The sequence below is a fragment of the Staurois parvus genome, unplaced genomic scaffold (genome assembly GCF_062004578.1).
Source record: "Staurois parvus isolate SC_StPar_1 unplaced genomic scaffold, SC_StPar_1.0 ptg000635l, whole genome shotgun sequence".
Classification (NCBI taxonomy): domain Eukaryota; kingdom Metazoa; phylum Chordata; class Amphibia; order Anura; family Ranidae; genus Staurois; species Staurois parvus.
This window is the reverse complement of record NW_028318431.1, coordinates 3,564,884-3,591,535: the sequence shown is the minus strand read 5'-3', so window position 1 is coordinate 3,591,535 and position 26,652 is coordinate 3,564,884. Positions and strand designations below refer to the sequence as shown.

The 26,652-nt window shown below is 41.0% G+C and overlaps 1 protein-coding gene across 1 annotated transcript in view; it reads left to right on the top strand.

Moving 5' to 3' along the window:
• Nucleotides 1-21,251, top strand: part of AKAP10 (A-kinase anchoring protein 10) — an 83,122-nt gene extending 61,871 nt beyond the window's left edge. Inside the window, exons 11-15 of the mRNA XM_089693661.1 lie at nt 8,171-8,280; nt 8,424-8,506; nt 9,626-9,678; nt 12,555-12,650; nt 18,097-21,251. Coding sequence (XP_089549787.1) covers nt 8,171-8,280; nt 8,424-8,506; nt 9,626-9,678; nt 12,555-12,650; nt 18,097-18,102 — 348 coding nt within the window. The 3' untranslated portion in view covers nt 18,103-21,251. The remainder of the gene's footprint in view (nt 1-8,170; nt 8,281-8,423; nt 8,507-9,625; nt 9,679-12,554; nt 12,651-18,096) is intronic.
• Nucleotides 21,252-26,652: the final 5,401 nt, after the last annotated feature.

Sequence of the window (26,652 nt, the reverse complement as noted above, 5' to 3'; positions counted from 1 at the left end):
TTCTAGGAGTTTAGAGGTAAATGGCAGCAGGGAGATGGGTCTTAGGTTGTTCAGGTTGGTGGGGTCCAGGGAGGGTTTTTTAAGTATGGGAGTGATGTGCGCTTGCTTTAGAGGGGAGGGGAAGGCAGCCTAAGTATGCCACATCCCTGCTTTACTTAAACCATTATAACAACTTTGACATGGTGGGACTTTTAAGGCAAAGCAAAAATTTATATTAAAATATGAAGTTTATTTGTACAAAAGTTCTTTTAAAATCAGTGTCTCAGTCACATGTTGTATAAAACCATATATGGATCACATATTACCCCAATTTGCCACCAGAATAAATTAGAACAAAACAATCAAAATGAATTTGAAGTGCAGACTTTCAGCTTTAATTCAAGGGGTTGAACATAAATATCAAGTACAAATTTTAGGAACTGCAACCATTTTCCCTCCATTTTCATGGGGCTCAAATGTAATTGGTCAAATGAATATAATCATAAATAAAATGTTCATTTTTAATATTTTGTTGAGAGTCCTGTATTGGCAATGACTGCCTGAAGTCTGGAGCCAATGGACATTACCAGATACTGGGTTTTCTTCCTTTCTGATGCTTTGCCAGGCTCTAACTGCAGCTGTCTTCAGTTGTTCTTTGCTTGTGGGTCTTTCTGCCTTTAGTTTTGCCTTCAGCAAGTGAAATGCATGTTCAATTGGGTTGAGATCAGGTGATTGACTCGACCATTGCAGATTATTCCACTTCTTTTCCTTCAAAAGCTCCTGGGTTGCTTTTGCAGTGTGTTTTGGATCATTGTCCATCTGTACTGTGGAACGCTGTCCAATCAGCTTTGCTACATTTGGCTGAATCTGGGCTGAAAGTATATCTCTAAACACTGCAGAATTTATCTGGCTGCTTCTGTCACATCATCAATAAACACCAATGACCCAGTGCCACTGGAAGCCATACATGCCCATGCCATCACACTGCCTCCACCATGTTTTATAGATGATGTTGTGTGCTTTTGGATCATGAGCTGTGCCAAGCCTTCTCCACACTTTTTTCTTCCCGTCATTCTGGTACAGATTAATCTTAGTTTCATCAGTCCAAAGAATGCTTTTCCAGAACTGGTCTGGTTTTTTTTTAGTTGGTTTTTGGCAAAGTCTCTAATCTGGATTTTCTATTCTTCAGGCTTATGAATGGTTTGCACCTTGTGGTGAACCCTCTGTATTTGCTGTCGCAAAATCTTCTCTTGATTGTAGACTTTCACTATGATACACCCACCTCCTGCAGTGTCCTTCACTTCTTTATAGAGAGCATCCACCACTGTTCTCTTCCATAGACATCCATGCCTTTTTATGTTGCTGTGCTCACCAGTGCGTTCTTCTTTCCTCAGAATGTACCAAACTGTTGATTTGGCCACTCTGCTATCTCTCTGATGGATTTGTTTTATTTTTGAAGCCTTACAATTGCCTGTTTCACTTGCATGGACAGCTCCTATGAACGCCTGATGTAGGTTCACAGCAATAGATTCCAAATGCAAATACCACACTTAGAACCAACTCCAGACCTTTTACCTGCTTAATTGATGAAGAAATAGAGTAGCCCTCACCTGGCCATGAAACTGCTTTTGATTCAATTGTCAAATTACTTTTGGTCCCTTGAAAAAGGCTATTCTTAAGAGCTGTATTTCCTAAAACCTTCCTCCAATCTAGATGAACATACCCTCAAATTAAACCTGAGTGTGCGCACTTTCAGCCCATATCCAATATATAACTATAGATTGAATATGTTTTGGTAAATACCTGAAAAAAATAAAATTGTGACTGTATCCAAATATATATGGACCTATCTGTATGTATACATGAGCATTTGTAGATATTCTCCTCCAAAAGCTTCTGGCTTTGCAGATGGTGATTTGGCTGGGGTAGGGGGCAGAGGTTGTTTAGGATTGTGCCACATGCCATTTAAAGTCCATATTACACTATTTAAGTATTGAGCTGCCTCAAAAGGATGGCTTATTTCAAGGGAACTTGTACGGGAAGAAATAGGGTAACTACCATTGCTGACCTCTTAAAAATACAGCGCACCAGGCTTCCTTTTTGCATCTCAGCTCTCTGAGACACTGAAAGGTTTTGCTGCCATTGAAGTAAGGGTGAAATCAGAATACAATGGGGAAAATAATTATTTGATTCCCTGCAGATTTTGTAAGGTTGCTCACAGAGTAATGCAGGGTCTACAATTTTCATCATAAGTGTATTTTAAATAATAGAGACAGAATATCAACCAGAAATCCAGAAAAAAATACGTGATACAAATGTTATAAATTGAGTTGCAATTCAGTGAGCAAAATAAATACTTGATCCCCAAGCAAAACACGACTTTAGTACTTGGTAGAGAAACCCTTGTCGGCAAGCACAGAGGTAAGACGTGTCTTGTAGTTGGTTACTAGGTTTGCACACATCTCAGGAGGGATTTTGGTCCACTCTTCTTTACAGATCCTCTCTAAATCCTTAAGGTTTCTTGCCTGATTCTTGGCAACTCGAAGTTTCAGCTCCCTCCATAAACTTTCTATAGGATTAAGGTTTGGAGACTGGCTAGGCCATTCCATGACCTAAAGTGTTACTAAACCCACAACAGTAAAATCAGTCTGTATATGCAGTAAAGCATGCTTGTTATACTCACTGTGGAACCTAAGGGGTTAATCCTCTGCATTGTGTAAAAAGGCTGTTTGATCTGGACTTCTCTGCCCCTCCTCTTCTTCAATTGTCCACGCTGATAAGACAGACTGAACCCGTAGCCCTTCTTCACATGCTCAGTTTAGTGTGTATTACTAGAGAGGTTTTTTTTCCCCCTTGAAAGAGTGCATGTGATCAGCACAGGACCAATCAGCACTGTCCAGGCAGAGGTCAGGGGTTTGCATCCTTCTAGAGCAGTAAGAAAACTCCTCCTACAAGCTTTTACCAGTGCTCAGCTGAAGTCACAAGACTGCTCTAACTGCTGATGACCTTAATGTGATTCTTCTTGAGCCACTCCTTTGTTGCCTTGGCAGTATGTTTTGGGTCATTGTCATGCTGGAGGCCCATCCCGACCCATCTTCAGTGTTCTGGCTGAGGCAAGAAGGTTCTCATCTAAGATTATACAATACATGACCCTGTCCATTGACCCCTCAATACGGCAGAAAACAGCCCCAAAGCATAATGTTTCTACCTCCGTGCTTGACTGTAGGGATGGTGTTCTTGGGGTCATAATCAGCATTTTTCTTCCTCCAAAGACGGCATGTTGAGTTAATGCCAAAGAGCTCAATTTTGGTCTCATCTGACCACGGCACTTTCTCGCAATCCTTCTCTGAATCATTTAGATATTCATTGGAAAACTTCAGACAGACCTGTATATGTGCCTTCTTCTGGAGAGGGACCATGCGGGCGCTGCAGGATTTCAATCTATGGCGGCGTATTGTGTTACCAATGGTTTGTTTGGTGACTGTGGTCCCAACTGCCTGGAGATCATTCATAAGCTCCTCCCATGATCCCTCACTTTTCTCATGATTATCCCTACCCCATGAGGCTCCAGATTGAGGGCGATTGATGGTTATTGTGTATTTCTTCCATTTGTGAATAATCACTCCTACAGTTGTCTCCTTCACACCAAGCTTCTTGCTGATGGTCTTGTAGCTCATTCCAGCCTTGTGCAGGTCTACAATCTTGTCCCTGACGTCCATTGACAGCTCTTAGGTCTTGAGCCCAGGGTGGTGAGGTTTGAATGGAAGAAAGATTCTGTGGACAGGTGTCCTTTGAACACATAACAAGTTGTCGTTAAGGGGCACCTTTCTAAATTGACAGGACTAATCTGTGTACCACATGAGTACATAGCCAGTCTGTGGGAGCCAGAATTATTGTTGGTTGATTTGATGGATCAAATACTTACTCACTGAACTGCAACTCAATTTATAACATTTGTATAATGTGTTTTTTCTGGATTTTTGGTTGATATTCTGTCTCTATCATATAAAATACACCTATGATAAAACTTATAGACCCTTCATTTCTTTGTGAGTGGGCAAACTTGCAAAATCTGCAGGGGATTTATTCATTATTTTCCCCACTGCATTTTGTTTTAGGTCAGTGACCTAGAAGTTAAAGCCAACTTGGCAGCCAGCATTTTACATTTTCAAAAGGAGAGGTTAACAATGGCAGCTTGTGTCTTTCCCTTAGCACAAGTTTCCTTTAAAATGGCACTTTTCTAGATTGTGCACCATAGCTTACGTGACTAGTTTTGCTTAAATCTCCCTTAACTCTTTTTTACATGCTTGCTGACATTTCTGCTTCAGTCATACAAGATGCAAGAATCTATAGAATATTTCAAAGGCTGAGTTTCAGTTCTTTTAGTGGAGAACTATGCATAAGAAGCAAACCTGTAATCTAGCAAACACGAAATGAGTGAGCAAGTAAAAGTAACATATGGCTGAAAGGAAGAGTGTTAAAACTTGGTTTAATACATTACTTATTCTCCAACAGGAAACTTGATGATTTATGCTTCACTGCTCTAAGATGGCATTCTTAAATAGCAGCATTTTACATACCATACCTGGGTTTGCAACTAAGACTTAAGAGAATTTTTCTCTTTCAGGGTTTCTGTTGAAATTTTGCAGTTTATTTATACTGATGAGCGTAACTGGTAAAATCCAGCATTAATCGCGTCCCGACTGCCCGCCCGCAATGTACTGAGGACAGGAGCGCCTGCAGCGCTACCACCACCCCCCCTTCTCGTGACTGCTGTGTCCGGCGGACACAGTGGAAATAAAAGCGGAGTTCCACTCACACTATCAAAAAAATAAGTCAGCAGCAACAAAAACTGCTAGAAAGAGGGAGGGTAGGAGGACAACTGCTTCCGATCGCCTAGGTGAACGCAGCAGAAGTGGGAGCGGGTACCTGTCAATTTTTGGGTACTTGCTCCCCCCACAGTAGTACAGTGTTATTATGGTAATATTGTACTATTCTGATTAGAAGAATTAATAAAATAAAAATGTTTTAAAAAAATAAAAAATGCCATATTAAAAGATTTAAGAAAAGATGTCTAAGGTTTTTTTTTTTTTAACTACTTGCCAACCTGTGGGCGAGCAGCAGCTCTTGGCAAAGCGACATAATCTTGCTTCTCTTCCTGTTGTTTTGGGGTTGAACGCACCTGTGTCCTCCCGCTGCCCCTTCCAGTTGGTCCAGGGAGAGAAGAGAGCACTTCACCGAATAAAAGCATATTGATCCCCAGAGACAATTCATCGTATGCCTGTGTTCTACTGTTACATATATTCCCAGCATGAACCAGCAATGTACTGGTACGTTGCTGAACTTTGAGTGGTTATACCGGGATAATGCCTGCAGCTACAGGCATCATCCTGGTATTGTTTTTTTCAGCTGGCAATCGGCTTCCATGTAAAAGCAATCCCAGTGGCCATTTAGCTGCTGAATTGTTTTATGAGCAGCGGGCCTCCGAAACTGTGATAGGTAGTGGGGAAGTGATATGAGGAAATATGCCCTTTGAAAGCCTGGAGGTAGTCATTGGATTTTGGGGGCCTGTATGCAGCTAGGCTGCCAAAAAGTCTCTCACATGTGGTATCACCATTCTTGGGAAAAGTAGAAGAATGTGTTTTGGGGTGTTATTCCACATATACCCTTAGCATGCATGAGCAATATATCATTTAAGTGACAACTTTGTGTAAAAAAAAAAAAAAGAATGTGATAGGCAGTTAGAAAGTAAAAGCTACGTAAATTTATTTATTTATTATTTCAGGTACTTATATAGCGCTATCAATTTACGCAGCGCTTTACACATATATATTGTACATTCACATCAGTCCCTAACCCTCAAGGGGTGTACAATCTAAGGTCCCTAACTTATATTCATATATACACATATTAGGGCAGTTTAGACATGATCCAATTCACCTACCAGCATGTCTTTGGAGTGTGGGAAGAAACCGGAGTACCCGGAGGAAACCCACGCAGATACAGGGAGAACATGCAAACTCCAGGCAGGTGGTGCCGTGGCTGGGATTCGAACCAACGACCCTAGTACTGCCAGGTGGAAGTGCTAACCATTTAGCCACTGTGTTGCCACACATATATATATAGCATAGTTTGTAGATGCTATAACTTTCACACAAACCAATTCATAATGTATTGAGATTTTTTTTTTTATACCCGAGACAGAATACATTTTGGCCTAAATTTATAACTAACTTTGAGTTTGTTGGATATTTTTTATAACCAAAAGTGAAAATTATCGTTTCTTTCCCCCAAAAATTTTCGGTCTTTTTTTATTTATAGCGCAAAAATTAAAAACCGCAAAATACCACCAAAAGACAGCCCTTTTTGTGTGAAAAGGGGGACATAAATTTTGTTCGGGTACAGCATTGCACAACCGCGCAATTACCAGTTGAAATAGTGCAGTGCCAAACAGCAAAAAATGGCCTGGTCACGAAGGGGGGTAAATCCTCTGGATGGCAAGTGGTTAATAAGGAATGGAGCATAAGCAAAATGGCACATTAAAGCCCAAAAGTGACACAGAAAGGCTTCAAAATTCACATTGGTATTATGAAGGGAGAGTGAAGTATGATGGACCTGTCAGCAGTAACTGGATGAATATCTCTTGACTGATCTGGTAAAGCCCAAGGCATGCCTTTGGGTGATAAAGTTTATAAGACTAGAGAGGCTTTTTAAAGCACATGCTGCAATACAGGGTTAGCATTTCCGGAAATAGGTCACAGTTTCAGGTCTGTATTCTGTGGAGATCCTTATAAATTACTGATGTTCAAAATTAAGAGCAAACAGTGTTTGGTGGTATTGTGTGTCATACTACCTCTGAGTCTGATTAAAGAGAGTGCCTTGGTGGCTCTGTTATTCAGGTGGGTCAAGGGACTTCTGCAGTATAGCTATTCCTGCAACTCTTTCAATCTTCTCAGGAGCAACAATCAAGAAAACCTCAGTTCTTTTGAATAATTTAGGGCCCCTTCAGACCTTTGCAGTCCAATAAGGTACAATTTTGTGCAGTATTTCCCATGATAACATGCAGTGTATTAATACAATAACTAATACACTCCCACGGCTTAAATTACCACCTCTATGCCGACGACATACAAATTTACCTCTCCACCCCCCATCTCACCCCCTCTCTCTGCCCGCATCGCCCACCTCCTAAACGACATATCAGACTGGATGTCGCTCCATTTCCTCAAATTAAACCTGTCCAAAACCAAGCTCCCTAACCGACCTGATACCCAAATACTACCCTACCCGTGCCCTTCGCTCCTCACAGGACCTCCTACTCTCTAGCTCCCTGATCTCCTCCTACCACGCTCGATTGCAGGATTTCTCCAGGACTTCCCCCATCCTCTGGAACTCCCTACCCCAATCCATCAGACTGTCACCTACCCTCCTCACCTTCAGGCGCACCCTGAAAACCCACCTCTTCAGGGAACCCTACCCCACCCTCACCTAACAACTGACCTCCTCCACTCCTCCCACCACTCCATCCCCCACAGCCATTTCCTCCTGTACCACCTTCCCCTCCCTCCTAGATTGTAAGCTCGAAAGAGCAGGGCCCTCGAACCCCTCGTGTATTGTATTGTTACTGTCTTGTCTCATGTTCTGTCCCCCTTGCTATTGTACAGCGCTGAGCAAACCCTTTGGCGCTAAATAAATACTGTATAATAATAATAAAGAATTGGCCAAAAAGTCCCTTCACTTTTTTTAGGCAGGGCATACTGTATAGATTGTGGTGTGCTCCAGCATGAGTGTGTTCAAACCTATTGTAGCTGCGCATTGGGGTGCCATTTTTTAATACGTGGTACTGCAAAGTGTGGTATACATGAATCTGAGTGGACACTAAGGGAATTTTCACACCTATACACATGAAATAGTTACAGTAATGTGCATTTTAGATGAGCCTTGCCTTATGGTTTAAGTCCATGTAAATGCACAAAAAGGTATCTATACCCTTTATGTGATCTAGCCTTCTAGTAATGAATAGAATTTTAACAAAAGGCATTCTCATCAAATAAACCATGCAGGAAAGCAGACAAGTGTGATCGGGCCCTTGTCATCTACATCTAAAGAAATGTGCAAGCACCCTGCTTTTTAGTCAGTTCAGCACTTCTATTTATGGATGATACTAACATATATTTACTGTCCATTTCAGGTTAATGTCAAAAAAAGCAATGTAAAAATTTTGAAAAATTTTGATGAAGCAATAATTGTTGATGCTGCAAGCCTGGATCCCGAGTCACTTTATCAAAGAGCGTATGCAGGGTAAGAACACTTAAAGGTGATCTCCAATATTGCTGGGATGTTTAGAAAAAAAAGAAACTTCCTGGTAAACTGAGTATATTGCAAATAGACTGGCAATCCAGACCATTTTTCTTTTATTTATAATTTTTCTTTTTTACTTGTAGAAAAATGACTTTTGGCACAGTTAGTGACCTGGGTCAGTTCATCCGAGAGTCTGAACCTGAGCCTGATGTGAAAAAATCCAAAGGTGAATGTCTGCCATTTTCTCAACTCCATTACACTTCGCAACATCCCATTGAAATATTAATGTTTCCTTTATAAACAAAAGTCCTTGTCAAGTGTGTTTCAGAACAAAAGTGATCCATTATCCTTGAAAGAATGTTGCTTCTTAGTTCTCTTTATATGAAACTTAGAATGCAAAAGACAAACAATAATGGCAGCTGTTAAAATGACTTTAAAACCAGACTTTTATAATAATTTGCATGTAGAAATATGGAAATAGATTTTGACAGAACAAACAAAATACAAAAAAATCTCAGCATACTTACCAGCTAGTTAGCAAAGAAACAGACCTCCACCCCCAAATGTACCCCATTGTAACAATTTGTGTTTACACAGAGGTTTTTGGCTTCATGCATTTGCAAATACATATGGACACCACACTATGTGGTCAAGGTCCCTTTGTGTAGTGTAAACCCTCTCCGTAATTTGAGAGCCCCCATTTTGGAGCATATTTAGTAATAAACAAATTGAGGGCAGACATGCCTGAAGGTAGCTCATTCTTCCTTACAGTCACAGGGTGACACCAGAAGCCCAACACCACACAATGGCAGCTGAGGACCCTTACTGTATCCCTGCAACAAAATCAGCAAACTAAACCAACTGCTCCTTTTGACTTATAGCATCATTTTTTATTAAAGTTAAACTTGGAATGCAAAGGCTTTAGAAATAGTGCATTTCAGTTGGTGTAATATGTGCAACATCCTGCAGTATATTACTTATTCCTTTATATATATATATATATATATGAGTGGTGGTGTAATCCTATCTTTGTAGTCTCTGGGAAATACAAGAATTGGGTGGGTCAATCTCCCAACGGGACCCTACCACTAAAATATCACTTTTTGGGTTCACTGACTGTTTAAATTGTGTAAAACTAAAGGATGCCCATTCTGCAGGCTGCCATTAGTCTAATTATGCTAGTTGCTGCCATCCTAACTTGAGCATTTTTGTTACTAACCTGGAACAAGCATGCAATATGTCAGAATGCTTGAAAATTGAAATGACTGGATCAGTGTAACAGTCAGGAATATAGTATTTTAGCATGAAATGATGATAAAGGTAACAGTATTTCTTCTTTTTCTAGGTTCAATGTTTTCACAAGCTATGAAGAAATGGGTACAGGGAAGTACAGATGAGGTGAATATGAGCCATCAGCTTTCTACGTTGAACTTATTTTGGTCTCCTCGAAGCAGCCAGAGTATTTTGGGAATTTGGGGGAGAGACCTGTCTGTGTTATGTTTAGTCGCTAGTCATTTATTATCTTGTTTTTACATACTGTATTTGGGTAGTAGCCCTGCACAAAGCTTTCATTTATTTTGCTGTGCAATTCTGACCTATCAGTGAAGAGATTGTCAAATGACACATCTATATTTCTCACGTAGTCTGAGTCTTTTGTAAGGAGCACACTCCAATCAAACACAGACGTTATTTATGGAAATACATATTGCACACACAGTCTGCCTGTCATAGGTGTTTTCATCCCCACATGCTTTAGTGAGTCTGAGTCCAACACAGGTTTTGTCCTATAAACATCTGAAAAATATGACATGATAGGTGACTATTACTGAAGATAAGTCCTGTGTTTAGCTGCATGACTTGGCTATGTATTTACTTCCTGTTTTACTGTTACTAGTCTGTTGTCAGGTCATCCTGAAGAGTGCTGTTTAAAGATGTTGAGACACGCCAATAAGCTGGCCATCTCCCAGAACAGCTCCTCTTTGTATACCACAGCCTATTGTCAGCATCTCGTCCTCCAGGCCCATACATGTGAACCCCAATTTCCATTTAATCCTATAGATCTATTACTTTTACTATCCTATACCATACTATCCTATACCACTCATCAAAAATGAATGAATAAAGCTTTGCCTTTTCCAGAGTCCTGAAACAAGCAAATCACATTATAATGCATTTTTTTAAATGCAGTTCTATGGCCACAGGGCCAGATTTAAGAGACCCTGCCACCAGACCATTTATTTACAACAATAAATAATATTATTGTATTATACTGTATTATACATTCTATGAATGCTATTTAGCTGTACAAAAAAACCCTCCTTTGTGTAGATCAGGGGTCTCCAAACTTTCTAAACAAAGGGTCAGTTTACTGTCCTTCAGCCCTTAGGAGGGCTGGATTAAGGCCAGTGGAAACATAGAATATCTTAGACTTGTTGGTTAGTGGTTGTAAAAAAAGCACCTTTGGTCAGTAAGAGGAGGAATAGGGTCCCATCATTGGTATTAGTGGAAGAAATAATGCCTAATCATTGGTGTGAGTGGCAAGAATAGTGCCACATTGTTGGTGTAAGTGAGAGGGATAGTTCCCCATTGTTGGTGCCAGTGGGAGGAAGCATGCCCCATCATTGGTGGGAGGCATAGTGTTTCAATGTTTATATCATTGGGAGAAAGTCTGCCCCATCATTGGTGTCAGTGGGAGGAATAGAGCCCCATCATTGGTGTCAGTGGGAGGAATAGAGCCCCATCATTGGTGTCAGTGGGAGATATAGTACCCTATCATTGGTGTCAGTGGGAGGAATAGTGCCCCATCATTGGTGTCAGTGGGAGGAATAGTGCCTTGTATCAATGAGAAGAATAATGCCTCAAGGGCAGGATAAAGGTAAGATAAGGGCCGCATTTTGGAAACCACTGGTCTAGACATCCAAAAACCCTGAGATTGCTGCTGTGTGTCACCATCTTGGATATGTTGTAAGCAAGTACAGCAGACACAGAATTGGCACTCAAGTGACACTATTGCATTTGCCTTCAATCCTTCCCCAGCAGCTAAATTCAAGATTGTGTGGGAGGTTAGGGGAAATTTACAAATTTTTGGATTAGTCAAATTTTCTAGCAGGTTCACATTGTATGTGATAAAAAAACTTTCTATGCAAAGAAAACACAATGCAAAAAAGCATTTAAAAATACTTTGATTTTTGGGTGCTTTCACCTGCAATGTTTTAAGTTGGTGTCAAGGCCTATTTAGCATAATTTAAAATGCAGCTATCCCCTAAATTATTCACATTCCTTCTCCACCCAGTAGTCTTCAAGAGGCCCTGTTTGCAGGAACTGTATTTCTTTAGATGAACAAAAATTTTAGTATATTTCTGTTTACCAGTTCTTGAATGTGGCTGCATTAGTTTTCCTTTTTTTTTTTTTTTTTTTCCCCACTTGATGATCTTGCCAGTAACTCAGTTCCTGTCCTAGGATGACAACACCCACCCATCTGTTGCATGATAGGCCTACAGGATTCTGCCCCTCTTCTATTCCCAGTAACATAGAGGGGAGTTGGTCTGTAGTCTTTAGAATTGGCTAACAATTTCACTGCTTACAATCGGTATAGGCAGAGAATACAGGAAGTTATCGACTCAAGATTTCCACAAGATCTACAGGTGTTTTTTTTTTGTTTTGTTTTGTTTTTTTGCACTTAACAAACAGAAGTATGAAAATGCTAATAGTGCCGTGCTCCACTGACAAAAGTGTTTTGATTCAAGAAAACAAATTATTGACAAAACAAATTTTGTGTCCAAATACAATATCACTTTTACAAAATGTCCATAATCAATCTGTGACTTTACACTGACTTGTGTTCAGTCCACCAATAATGAATTGTTATAATAACCAAATGTGCACCTTTACTGGCTGTGATCTCACCTGGTAAATATGACCAAACCGTTAAGCGAGGTCATATAAGGCTTGTGTCCCTTTAAATTGGACTTGGAACTGGATAGGAATGTCACTCGTCAAAGCTAGAGAACCCCTCACTTCCTTAGGACTCTTCCTCCATAGGTATATACGCCATAAAGAGTAATAAAGACATAGTGCCTTATCTTCTTTTAAAACATTTATTAAACAATTGATAGTGCACTCACATATAACTATAGTTAAAATCTCTTTAAAACCAATCCAGAATGTGCATTTGAAAACACTGCTTTGTACTTGCTGTGTGTTGCCTGTCTCCTTAAGCGTCATGACGTCAGAGCCCCCTGTTACCACTGTTACCTGCCTTCTTTCTCTTTTAGGCTCAGGAAGAAATGGCCTGGAAAATAGCAAAAATGATTGTTAATGATGTCATGCAGCAGGCACAGTGGAATCCGCCACCTGACAAATGTACTAAGGTTAGTACAGTTCAGTTTTTTTGAGTTGGTTAGACTGCAGAAGAATTCACACCATGTGCAGCGACGTGAGTTTTTCTGCATATGTTCTGCAAGGGCACAGAGAAAACAAATGTTTTCTCTGCGCCCTGTTTACACCGCAACACTAGTGCAGACATTTTCTGTGCAGAATTCTGACACGTGTATTCAGTTTTCTCCACAGGACAAAAAAAACTGACATGACATGAACATTGTGGTGTGAATAGGGCAGAAGAGAAAGTGATGGCACAGGTTGTGATGTTTATCTGCACATGAAAAAAAAACCTTGCATGCAAAAAGCTGATATCAATGTACATAAAAAATGCGCATGAAAACTGATGTAAACTCATGTCTCTGCAAGTGAAATCTGCATATTTTTTTCCATGATGTGAATGAAGCCTTAGAGCAGTGGTTCTCAACCTTTCTAATGCCGCGACCCCTTAATACAGTTCCTCATGTTGTGGTGACCCCCAACCATAAAATTATTTTCGTTGCTACTTCATAACTGTAATTTTGCAGTGGGAGGACTAGCGCCCCATCACTGATGTCAGTGGGATGAATAGTGTCCCATCGTTGGTATCAGTGGGAGGAATAGTGCCCCATCATTGGTGTCAGTGGGAGGAATAGTGCCTCATCGTTGGTATCAGTGGGAGGAATAGTGCCCCATCGTTGGTATCAGTGGGAGGAATAGTTCCCCATCGTTGGTGTCAGTGGGAGGAATAGTGCCCCATCATTGGTGTCAGTGGGAGGAATAGTGTCCCATCGTTGGTATCAGTGGGAGGAATAGTTCCCCATCGTTGGTGTCAGTGGGAGGAATAGTGCCCCATCGTTTGTGTCAGTGGGAGGAATAGTGCCCCATCATTGGTGTCAGTGGGAGGAATAGTGTCCCATCATTGGTGTCAGTGGGAGGAATAGTGTCCCATCATTGGTGTCAGTGGGAGGAATAGTGCCCCATCATTAGTGTCAGTGGGAGGAATAGTGCCCCATCAATGGTGTCAGTGGGAGGAATAGTGCCCCATCATTGGTGTCAGTGGGGGGAATAGTGCCCCATCATTGGTATCAGTGGGGGGAATAGTGCCCCATCATTGGCGTCAGTGAGAGGAATAGTGCCCCATCATTGGCGTCAGTGGGAGGAATAGTGCCCCATCATTGGCGTCAGTGGGAGGAATAGTGCCCCATCATTGGCGTCAGTGGGAGGAATAGTGCCCCATCATTGGCGTCAGTGGGAGGAATAGTGCCCCATCATTGGCGTCAGTGGGAGGAATAGTGCCCCATCATTGGCGTCAGTGGGAGGAATAGTGCCCCATCATTGGCGTCAGTGGGAGGAATAGTGCCCCATCATTGGCGTCAGTGGGAGGAATAGTGCCCCATTGTGGGTGCCAGGGGGAGGAATAGTGCCCCATCGTTGGTGTCAGTGGGGGGAGGAATAGTGCCCCATCGTTGGTGTCAGTGGGGGAGGAATAGTGCCCCATCGTTGGTGTCAGTGGGGGAGGAATAGTGCCCCATCGTTGGTGTCAGTGGGGGAGGAATAGTGCCCCATCGTTGGTGTCAGTGGGGGGAGGAATAGTGCCCCATCGTTGGTGTCAGTGGGGGGAGGAATAGTGCCCCATCGTTGGTGTCAGTGGGGGGAGGAATAGTGCTCCATCGTTGGTGTCAGTGGGGGGAGGAATAGTGCCCCATCGTTGGTGTCAGTGAGGGGAGGAATAGTGCCTCATCGTTGGTGTCAGTGGGGGGAGGAATAGTGTCTCATCGTTGGTGTCAGTGGGGGGAGGAATAGTGCCCCATCGTTGGTATTAGTGACACAAATGATGGGGCACTATTCCTCCCACTGACACCAATGATACTTACCTTGCTGACTCCTGCTCCAGCCTGGGCTCGCTCTCTCCCTCTCCCATCTACAGCCTGCATACCTGGCTGCAGCAGCAAAATTTGCACTTACCTGTCAGCTGTCTTCCTTCTCTGGCCTCTCTCTTCACTCGCTCCTGCAGCTCCCTCGATCTTCTTTGATCTATGCGCGCTGCCGCTCGGCTCCTCCTCTCCAAGCTCCACCTCCTCGCCGGTGATTGGCCGCCTGTGTGCCTCTCCTGAGCTACAGTTCCGGTGGCCAATCAGCGGCGAGGAGGCGGTGACAGGGGCAGCATATCATCCCGCCCACACATCGCCGGAGACGGGAGCGGTGTCTCGGTTCCTAAGACCATCGGAAATATGTGTTTTCCGATGGTCTTAGGCGACCCCTGGGAAATGGTCGTTCGACCCCCAGGTTGAGAACCGCTGCCTTAGAGCCTACAATGGGTTTTTATTGTTGCTTGTGTCAACTTTAGGGAGATTTCACTTGTTTTTTTTTTTTTTCTTCAGTGGCCACTGTCATTGAGATTGACATAAGTTCTAACTTTCCCCCACTCTATCCAAAAACTCACAGGAAGTGAAAAGAAAGTTAAAGGAAAACTACAAAATGCAACATGCAAAAAACTTTTTGCTTTGTATATGGAATACAAAAAAAAAAGCCTCAGGAGATGAATGCCACTCTAAATATACTGATTACTCTAAAGCCTAGTACAAACTAGCAGGTTTGAAGGGAAAAAAACTGCAGCGATCAGGAGCAGCCACTGTGCTTAACAATTGGATGTTATAACACAATAGCTCAGCGGGGGACATAGCTGTACTAACTATTGTTTTCGGTTTGTGGTGCTTAGATTCATTACAGGTACTTATTATAGGTACTTATATAGCACCCTCAATTTACACAGCGCTTTACAGTTATATTCTACATTCACATCAGTCCCTAACCTTCAAGGAGCATACAATCTAAAGTCCCTAACTCACATTCATGCATACACATACTAGGGAAAATTATACAGAAGCCAAATAACCTACCAGCATGTCTTTGGAGTGTCGGAGGAAACCAGAGTACCCCGAGGAAACCCACGCAAGCACTGGGAGAACATGCAAACTCCAGGCAGGTGGTGCTGTGTTGAAGATTCGAACCAACAACCCTAGTGCTGCCAGGCAGAAGTGCTAACCATTTAGCCATTGTGCTGCTTATGCAGTGTAGTTCTGCTTTAAAGTGGAATTACACTGTGTCTGAGCACCAGAAATCAAAAACACTATTTCATTTTTAATATTCAAAGCAAACTCACTCAACCCATTCATGTCTCCATGCTTTATTTTGCTGAGAAATCTTTCAAAAACATCCCCTGGCTGTGGCCATCTTGAGTAAAGGCAGATGATTCATGTAGCATTTACTTCCTGGAATCAATCTGCCCTTAGCTCAGACATGCAGAAAGGAGGATGTGCTGAGAAAACCCCTCCTGATGACTCCTGGGATGCATGACGACATTTGCCTAGGCTTGAAAACCAGGAAGTAACTGAAGAAATGTTTAAAAAAAAAAAAAAAGTATTAAACAAGTAAATATAATATACCTTCTTATCTATTTTCTAATACTAGCAAGGATTAAAAATAATTGATGTTGACTGAGAGCGTGAAGATCCACATTGATTATTTCATTGCAATGGCATCAGAAAGTGAGTGGGATATATTGAGCAGCAAGTGAACATGTTGTCCCTGAAGTTCATATGTTGAAAGTAGAAAAAAAATGGGCAAGCATAAGGATTCTGACAAGGGCCCAAATGGCCAGTGGAGGCAATGACCTACTTTTGATGGATTGGTGCCAGATTCCACAGCATACCTTTCAGAGGTCTAGTGGAGGCCATGCCTGGATGGGTCAGGATTGTTTTTGTGACAAAAGGGGGACCTACTCCATATTCGGAGGGGGTGGTCGTAATGTTATGGCTGATCGGTGTATATTCACTGTTATACAGATAAACATTGAAGGGCGCATTAACAAATCTGTTTATGGAAAAAGGGTCATCATAATCGCTGTATTAAATAGAAGTATATCTACATGGTGTGGATATGTCCTAACCTGCTATAGTCAAAAAGTGTAAAAACAAATTCTGTTTTTATACTGGAGGGAATCAATTGTCTCAAAATTAGCTTTAATGTGGTCTAAGTCACTGACCTGGAACAAGCATGCTTGCTTCAGGTTTGTGACTTGGAAATACTTGTTAGATAAAATGCAGCCAGGCAAAAAAAGCATTTTCAGAAGGTGGACATTGATGTCTGCCCCTTAACTCACTCATGATTGTGTCACTTCAACCGTATCTGTTTATTATCACTGCACAGTTAATATACACAATAGGACATGCACACCTGTAAAAGCACAAGCAATAGAGTACCGGGGGAAAAAAAAACAATAGGTGCTATAACTTGAGGGTTTCTTCACAAAGCCCCCAAAACAGTAACCGTGTATATGATGAGTCGGCACACCAGAAAGTTTTAGATCTTGTTGCATGTAATATTTAATTTTCAACATTAGGCAGTTCATACCAAATGTGACATTGAAATTGGGCTGCTTCACTTGAAGTAGTACAATGTCAAAGCCTCGGACCCAGTGCGATTTTTATATGAGGCTTGTCTGACATATGTGCGACTCTCATGCACAGATGTCAATGCAAGTCACATCTGAAATCACCAAAAATAGTGCAGGAAGTAATTCAAAATCCATGTGATGTACACCTATTTGAACAGTTCCATTGCTGACAATAGGGTGCGACTTGTCACGTGATTTGAACTGTCAAGTTGCATGAAAATTTGCACCGGTGTGAACCAGGGCTAAAACATTATTATAAAGCCATATAAAAAAAACATTCTGTGCAGTTGTATAAATATACATAAAAATCTCTGCACCATGAGGAATCTAAACTAGACACAATATTTTTGAACCAAACACTAGGCAAAGCTTATTCAAACAGAGCAAGATGCAGAGATTATATTTTGCTATAATAGCCAAACAAGTATAATGGAATAGAAAAAGCAAAATATAGCCAAGTGATCGATGGCAGACAGCTGGTCACAGAAAGAGAGGTATGGTGTACAGACAACCCCCTTATCCAAGTCCAGGTGGGAGGCTTTCATTCTAAAATTATTGGTAGTTTAGCTATATTTTTCTTTTAATATTTCACAGTACTTGTTTGGCATCAACTGTATGTCTCAATATCTTCTTCTCTGCACCTTCCTATGTTTTAATATGCTATGTCTAGCTGTTGAGCTTAACTTGGTGCCGTCTAGCTTGGTTCCTCATGGTGATTTGCTTGTACATTTGAGTATAGTATCTTTTTTTTATGGTTTTATACTCACTTTTTCATGTTGAAAAAAAATATACTGTATCACATGTGACTTGAACTAGAACTTTCTGGTGTGTAGACTCATTTTGAACACCGTTATTGCTGTGCAGGCCTGCTCTTGTATAAATGTGTCACATATTTATCGGCTGATATTGAGGCCAATTGTAATGCTTGCTGTATGTTTGTTTTTTTGAGTGTTTTTTTTTTTTTAATTTTTCTTTTCTTTTTCAATTTTCTTTTCTTTCAGCTCTGAGGTCAATTACCTGGCCTTTCATGAGTTCCTCTCTGTAGTGAATCTATTTCCTGCACTTAAAGACACTGTATTCTACTTGCGGAAATTATACAAAGCAATGAAACAATTATCGGAGAGGGTGCAGCCTTCTGGAACAAGACAGAGATGAAATGTGAAGCAAGCTGAATTGTCCTAGTGAGCTGACCATAGTGAAAAGAAATCTGCTGTACCTTGAAGTTACGTGCGGAGCACTTACTGATATGAAGGCGACCTGAATACTGACCTACCTGCCAATTAATGGATGCAGATACATGGCAAATTGAAGATTTTTATTCAGGATTTAACATGGAATATCATGGAATATCAAGTTGTTACTTCCATTAGTTCATTTTTCAGAATCACATTAGTACTCATCGAAACACATTGAAGGTGTTCCCTACAGTAACTGTTAGGATTCCATCTGTTTTTCTGCTGACGGTCTCATGTTTAAGGGTTCGTTCACACTGCATGAGTTGGGGCTGCATTGGAAATCGCTTCCAGCATAGCCCTAACCCATATTCAAGGCAATATACCTTGTTTCCAAAGCTGTCAGTTCACCCATAGGGTTGCTGTGTGTGTGAGCTAAAAAAAAAGCATGTTGCAGTGTGAACCACCACATCGCAGTGCTGCTGCGGTACAAAGAACTGTGTTGAAATGTCACTTGTGACTGTTCTGTGCAAAAAAAAAATAAACAGTGTGATGCTCTGGTACAGAGCAGTAGTACTGTGTCTCCCATTGCATACCAGTAGTCCTATGATCAGTGCAGCTCGCACTGATCGTATGAATGCATGGCTTTTTTCTGAATAGTGAAGGGGTGACTTCCTTTGATATCTGTACTGAAATACAAGTCTTATTGCTGGAAGTTTGGTACCAACAGGGGGAGTACAGGCTGAATAAAAGCTAAAGGCAAAACTTTTTTTTTTTTTTAAATTTTGGATAACATGGAGAGAAATTAGAACACCTATAAGGTTTTTATTACTATCTCTGCCCCTTTTAGAGAGATCCACCCTTTTTTTTTTCTTCTTTTTTTTTGTCCTGTATTACCATTATCATTAAAAGTGAAGGTAAAAGAAAATTTAGGGTTGTCCCCAGCAAAGTAATAGAGGGGAAAACTTCCAATCGGGACATTAGTTCTAGTGACCTGTGGGCCCAAGGGATTCTTTTAATTTTATGGAAACATCCTCACTTCCTGGTTTGACTATAGGATAGGCAGTGAAGGTAAATCTCCCCAATGGTACACCGATGGGGGGAAAAAAAAAAAATCTGACAAAGGGTTAGTTGACCTTTACAGAAAAACTGGACCCCTTCCTCATCCCTTGGTCCCCGCTGTACTTATTGCTGGCTCTCACAGCCACTCCACCGGTCCAGGGATTCAAAATCCAGCTGATTTCTCCATTCTATGTCCTGCACTTCCAAGACGGACCAGATTGAGTATAATTGTTGGTGCCATGTGGCTGCGAGAGCCCTGACAGTTGAGGTGACGAGTACAGCAAAGATTTTAGGGGGGGGGGGGGTGAAAAGGAGATCCAGTGTTAAGCCACTTTTACAGTTTTTCTGTAAACGTGAACTCATCCTTTAGACTACATACAAAGATTGTGTATATGTCTTTTTATTTTGGTGGTAACTGCTTGCATTGATCAGCCATCTACCTTTACTACATTAGTGCTTTGCATGCCTCTTATTTTGTTTCACTTTGTTAGTAGAGGCTTGACTTCTGAAACCCTTAGGCTAATCTGCCACTCCCCGTCCCATGAAACTGTCCTTGGTGACCACTAAAGTGTAGTTGGCAAGATTTTTTTTTATTTTATTTTAAATATTTAGGTGGCTGACAGGTGCACTTTAAATCTACACTTGGTTGGGAGGCAGATTTATATTAAAATGAAGCAATGACTGATATGCACTATACTCTTCTACACAGTCTGCATTGTACTTTTGCTGGTACAGTTAGCTGCCTCAAAACTACAGTAAGATGCAGAAGGTGAAGGTTCCCTTGACAATGCTGTTAGACATTCTATAAAGTACTCAGTGCCGGTGGTTTTCACAACAGCTGGCACACAGCATTCAAGCTTAAGCAGAACCAGCCTGATAACTACATGCTGTATTCATACATCTCATTGTGCAAAATATTCCCTTATCTTTATCCTGAAGTGTCCCGTGTTTAGGTGAAATTACTTTTGTGGCCTGCAAAGAGCATCTAGACCTTTCAGCAACTTTTAAGTTGCATTATTTTATCAACTCCTGGGAATCTCTTGATAAAAACTAATGATTAGAGTGGACATACAGCCCCGGGGTGGCACAATTCATTTTGTCTGTTTTACGGCATTTTTCTTCTTTTGGAAAAACGTTCATAGCAATCACTGATGGTGAGGTGGTCCTTCCTTTAAACCAATTTGAAGGTATTGTCTAGGGTGGATATGTGATGTCTGCACACACTCAGATTGTCTGAGAACTATAGTAATAAAATATTGAAGATTGCTTAAGGAATTATTTGTTTATAGGTATTTTTATATTTAAATTGCAATTCCATTTTTTGGAAAACCTGATTGCTTTTCGGAGGAGGAGCTTGTAATGCTCTTATGAACTTTTTTGGATGGACACTGACCCACAATGGCATGAACTCTGGATATCCTAAAGATAGAAGTACTATAAAGGACATCTTCAAAGTACATAGAGAGCATGGCACACCAAAAGACTCCATACTGATTCAGGACACGAGCAATGCTCTTGATGCAACACTCCGTTATATGCTGTAGTTTTAGTAGTGAGAATACACTCTCCAGAAAAGAGGCACCTTGGGGAGCTTGTTTCTTGTTTGTATGTTTTTTTTTTATATGCTTTCTTTTTCCCGTTTTCCCTATGAATCACTTTATGTAATATTATTAAATGTTTCCAGAATTGGAGACATCATTGATTATCTAGATAACATCCTCAAGCTGCGATTGTTTAAACTACCTTATGTATTGTCCGGTAATATACAAAACAAGGAGGCTGTGTAATAGCTGTTTTGGTACTATGTACCTCTTCCATGACCTTCTCATGCCCAAGTATTCCTGTACTTAATCATTCATCTATTTAAATGTGTTAAATTGAGAATATATATGAGAAAAATATTAAAAGTGTTGTCTATCCTTTTCATTGTGTTTGCATCTGTACTTTCCAAGACCATTATCTAATGCTGTTTCAGGGCCAATTCACACTGGTGACAGACATTTTACTGCAAGGTAAAATGTCTGTCACCGCAGGGACACACAGGAAATGATTGCATTGCAGTGTGCTGCGATAAAATACATACATACTGCATTTTATGGCGGTGCATCGGCCCGTATCACACTGCTATGGCATTGCAGTTAATGCTTTGTATGTTTTGTACACTTCAAATAAAGCTCATACAAAAAAAAGGAGCAGTGCAATGTACTGAATCGCGCACCACACTGCCCCCTAGCACAGCCAGCAATGGATATCTATCACAGCAGTAAAGTGCTGCAGCAGCAGCTCTCCTTACAGTGTGAATTCGCCCTCATGCCAAGCCATTTGAATTGAAAGTGTATCTTAAACTCAAAAAAAACAAAATTGCGTTATTATTAAGTTAATATATTGTAGCTTACTAGACCTTAGATATGGTGGTTGTGACAGTTATTTTGGCCGGTGATCCACCAGTAACACACTTGCTGTTTTAGGATGACAGCGTTCACTCTTACCATAGTGTATCTACGGAAGAGCAGTGTTGTCACCTTAGAGCAGGATTATAGTCACCCACCATCTGCTTCTTAACATAGCAGGTAAGTGAGCTGTATTACACAGATCTGACGTAGGCAGGGCTAATAACAATGTTGATATAAGTGCAAAGGCAGCACTGGATGTTTGGCAGGATCTACAGGGTTTGTTTTTTTTTTTATTTTTGCACTTATTGTACACATACAGTATAAGAAAGCATTTTCAATTGTATAGTTAACGGACTTAAGCCTAGGTTCACATCTCTGTGGGTGGGGAATGCACATGTTCCTGACCTGTAGAGAAATGCTCTGCACTTTAGCAGATGCATATGGGTGTTCTTAATTCCTAATGGCATGCGCCAAACTGCACGGTGCTGCAGCTAGAGTTTGCATACACTTTGAGAGTTTTTAAAAAAAGACCGCTAAAAGATAGCAGTTTTAAAATACACCAGAATTTGTTTATCTGCATGGGAATCCTTAAGGAGATGTCTTGAGTTCCCTGTAGGAGATTAATGTCTTCCTGCACTGACATGCCTTCCCTGACTGAGTCAAATACTCCTGCATTTGTGTCTCATACGCTCCCACTCCCAGACACTGCAGCTCACTGCCGGAGGGTTTCAGTAACAGATGCAGTGCAGCTAATCCAGAAAGCAGTGGACTGGACAAGATCTGGCTGACTGCTGATTGGCAAGTTATAGGTTTGCAAATAATTAACAATGCTTATAGATGACCACTGCAGCATCCTATCCTCCCACTGTAGTAGAGGCAGACCCAGCCTACTTGATAGTGGCAGCTTTGCTCTGAATTTAGGAACAGTGCAGCATTGATGGCACACCATCACAGGAAGCTGCATTAGGTGAACTTTACTAGCAGGCTCAGTATTTGTGTGACTTCACAGGGGGACTAGGAGAAAGTGTAGATACATTTGTTAAACGTTGCTGCAGCACATACCTTTTTATTAGGAGGCCATAGTTCTTCTTTACACTAGTCCAATATTCTGCACATTTACCAACATAGTAATGTCAGTCCCCAGACAGTCATCTTGATCATACTTAATGTGCCCTCTGCCTGGGTAATCCTGCCCAGATAATGCTGATGCTGCACAGACTACACCCACTTTCTGATCTGCCCTGCATCTAATTATACGAGTACCACCCACTTGTAGCTGCTATCACCCCAGTTAATGCCTTTTTTTTTTTTTTTAAACTAGCTCCACCTTTAACCACTTGTCCTCCAGAGGATTTACTGCCCTTCATGTCCAGGCCATTTTTTTGCGATATGGCGCTGTGTTACTTTAACTGCTTCCTGTCCGCCCTATAGCAGAAATACTGTTACAGGGCGGCACAGGTGCGCAAAATCATGTATATATACACGTGATTTTGCATTTCACGGGTCGGGTGCGCACCTTACCCGTGCCGCCATTCGTGTCCGTGGCAGTCAATCACCGGGTCCCAGCTGGTAATTACTCGCTGGCGCCCGGTAATTTCCAAAGATTTCAAATGGGGAGGAAGACTGTATTGTTTACGAGCAGTTCTCCTCCCTGTCAGCTTGGGCACATTACTCTGGATAGCTGTACAGCACAGCCATCCAGAGCAGTGTGATTACAGTGAAGCACAGACACCACCCCCTAGTAAAACACTCCCTGCACACAGTTAACACTTTGATCACCCTTCATGTTAACCTTTTCCTGCCCAGTGCCATTAGTACAGTGTCAGTGGGTTTTTTTTTTTTTTTTTTTTTTTTATATATAGCACTTGTCACTGTATTGGTGACACCTAGTCAGTTCCCCCCAGTGTCCGAATGTCCCCTGCAGTCCTGCTATAAGTCGCTAATCGCCACCATTACTAGTAAAAAGAAATCCCAGTATATATGCCACCATTTGTAAATGCTATAACTTTCACGTATACCATTTAATTTACACGTATTGGGATTTTTTTTTTTTTTAGACATGTAACACATTTTGGTGTAAATTTATGATGAAAATTGATTTTTTTAAATTGTTTTACTGGACATATTTAACCACTTCCATACCGGGCACTTTTACCCCCTTCCTGCCCAGGCCAATTTTCAGGTTTCAGCGCTCTCACACTTTGACAATTGCGCGGTCATACAACACTGTACCCAAACTAAAATGTTATCATTCTCTTCACACAACTAGAGCTTTCTTTTGGTGGTATTTAATCACCGCTAGGGTTTTTATTTTTTGCTAAATTACCAAAAAAAGACTGAAAATTTTGAAAAGAAAATCCCACGTTTTTCTTAGTCTCTGTTATGCAAATAAATAATTGTTCTTCATGAATTTAGGCCAAGATGTAGTCTACTACATTTCTTTGGTGAAAATAACCCAAATTAGTATTATTTAGTCTGTAGGAAAGTTAGAGTTCACAAACTATGGTATATATCTGAAAATGTATCAATCCTGAAGTACTGACAGCCAATCTAATTTCTTGAGGTCCAAGAATGTTAGAACAGTACAGATATCCCCCAAATGACCCCTTTTTTTGCAGAGTAGACAGTCCAGCGTATTTCAGAACGGGCATGGTGAGTTTTTTTGAAGTTGTAATTTTTTTGGAAAATTAAGAAATTTAAAAAAATGATTTTAACTTTTTTTTTTTTTTTTTTTTTAATATACTGTCACCAGTGCAGTACAGCGTCATCATATAACTGGTGTGGCGGTGATCAGGGACACTGACTGGTGACATATGGCGTTCACCTGGAGGGACAAACTGTTAACTGGTTAATAGCAAAAAGTAAAAAATATTTTTTTTCTCAATGGTTAGGTTTTTTTTTATAGCGCAAATAAATAAAATGCCACCATAATGCATATCGAGTAAAAAAAATCATATTTCTTCATAAATTTAGGCCAAAATGTATTCTGCTACATGTCCTACACCACCCCCTCCTAACCTGCCGACCTCCTCCACTCTTCCTACCACTCCATCCCCCACAGCTATCTCCTCCTGTACCACTATCCCTTCCCTCCTAGATTGTAAGCTCGAAAGAGCAGGGCCCTCGATCCCCTCATGTTTTGCATGGTATTGGTATTGTTCTGTCACATGTTCTGTCCCCCTTTGTAATGTACAGCGCTGAGTGAACCATTGGCGCTTTATAAATACTGTATAATAATGTCTTTGCTAAAAAAAAAATTCCCAACACATTTAAAGTAATTGTTTTTTTGTGAAAGTTATAGTGCCTAAAATTGGCGGTATATATACTGGAATTTTTGTTTTACTTTTTTCTTTTTTATACTAGTAATGGTGGCGATCAGCGACTTATAGCGGGACTGTGTTGGGCATTCTAACTCTGGGTGGGAACTGCAACTGACATTCCATGACACTAATACAGTGATCAGTGCTAATAAAAAGCAGTGATAGTGTACGAATGACACTGGGGAGGAAGAGGTTAACATCTGGGGCGATCAAACTGTTAACTGTGTGTGTTTTACTAGGGAAACATGCTGCTGTGTATTTCTCTGCTGTGTAGAGACATACAGAGCTGCATGTTCTTGCTGACAGGAGAGAGATCTCTGTTGCTTACACACAGGTCTCTCCTGTCAGTTTTTCTTAGCGATCACCGGGTGTCGGTGGGGAATCTCTGGCTGGGACCCGGTGATTGACATCCCTAGCTGCCAATTGTGGCGCGGGTAGGGTGGTGCAAGCGCCCCCTACCCAGAAATTTTATATATAATATACACTATACAGTTGTGTTCAAAATAATAGTGTGTTGAAAAAAGTGAATAAAGCTCAAAATCCTTCTAATAGCTTTTATTTCCATACACACAAATGCATTGGGAACACTACACATTCTATTCCAAATCAAAACATGAAGAAAAATATATCAAATTTGTGTTGTTCCTCTAAAAGAAAATTGAAGAAAAGTGAATTTTAGACTGTTCAAAAAATAGCAGTGTTTGTATTCTTCTTTAGAAACAATTGAGTACTGTCTGTGATACTTTTTTTATTTGCACTAACATACAATTTTGAGGACAAGCTTTCGGGGAGTGTCCCCTTCTTCAAAGTCCAAGCAGTACTGTTCAAATCACAGAGTTTCAGCAGAATGTTTGAAGAGATGAAGAAAAAAAAAAAGAGAGAGGCTAGAGATAAGATACAGCCAAAGGGAGGGGGGAGAATACTACACTCACACAGAGTGAGTCAAGCTAGCTAATAGTCATAAAACTGTCGGATAATGGTTGAGGAATCCCATGTCCAAATTAAGGCCGTTATCTCTTGTGTCAAATAGAATTATCATTCTTAGTTCAAAAGTTTTTCTTTCCTGGATGGATTTGAAATTTCCTTTAAGAACTAAAATATTGAGGTCTCCCATTGTGTGGCCTGGTTCTGTAAAATGGTGTCCTACAGGTGTGCAGAGGTCATCTTTATGTTCCTTGATGGTATGTCTGTGCAAATACATCCTTGTTTGCAACTTCTGTCCTGTTTCGCCAACAGCTTGACTACCTCTGTGTGAGTGTAATATTCCCCCTCCCCCCTTGCTTTGGCTGTATCTTATCTCTAGCCTCTCTTTTTTTTTTTTTTTTTCTTCATCTCTTCTAACATTCTGCTGGAACTTTGTGATTTGAACAGTGTTTTGGACGTGGTCACTTACAGACCACCTACCGTGATCTACCAGTGAGCCTAATTAATGCAGAAATACGTGCACGCAGAAGTAAGACACTGGCACCGTATGCAGTTTGTCAACTTCCCAATTTTTACTTTATTGGGGAACTAAACATAGCATTTATAGGTCTTATGACGTAAGCGAATCATATGCGATGATTGGGTGAAAAGTCCCTTAAGTTTCCTGTGTGTTCTTTCATCCGTGT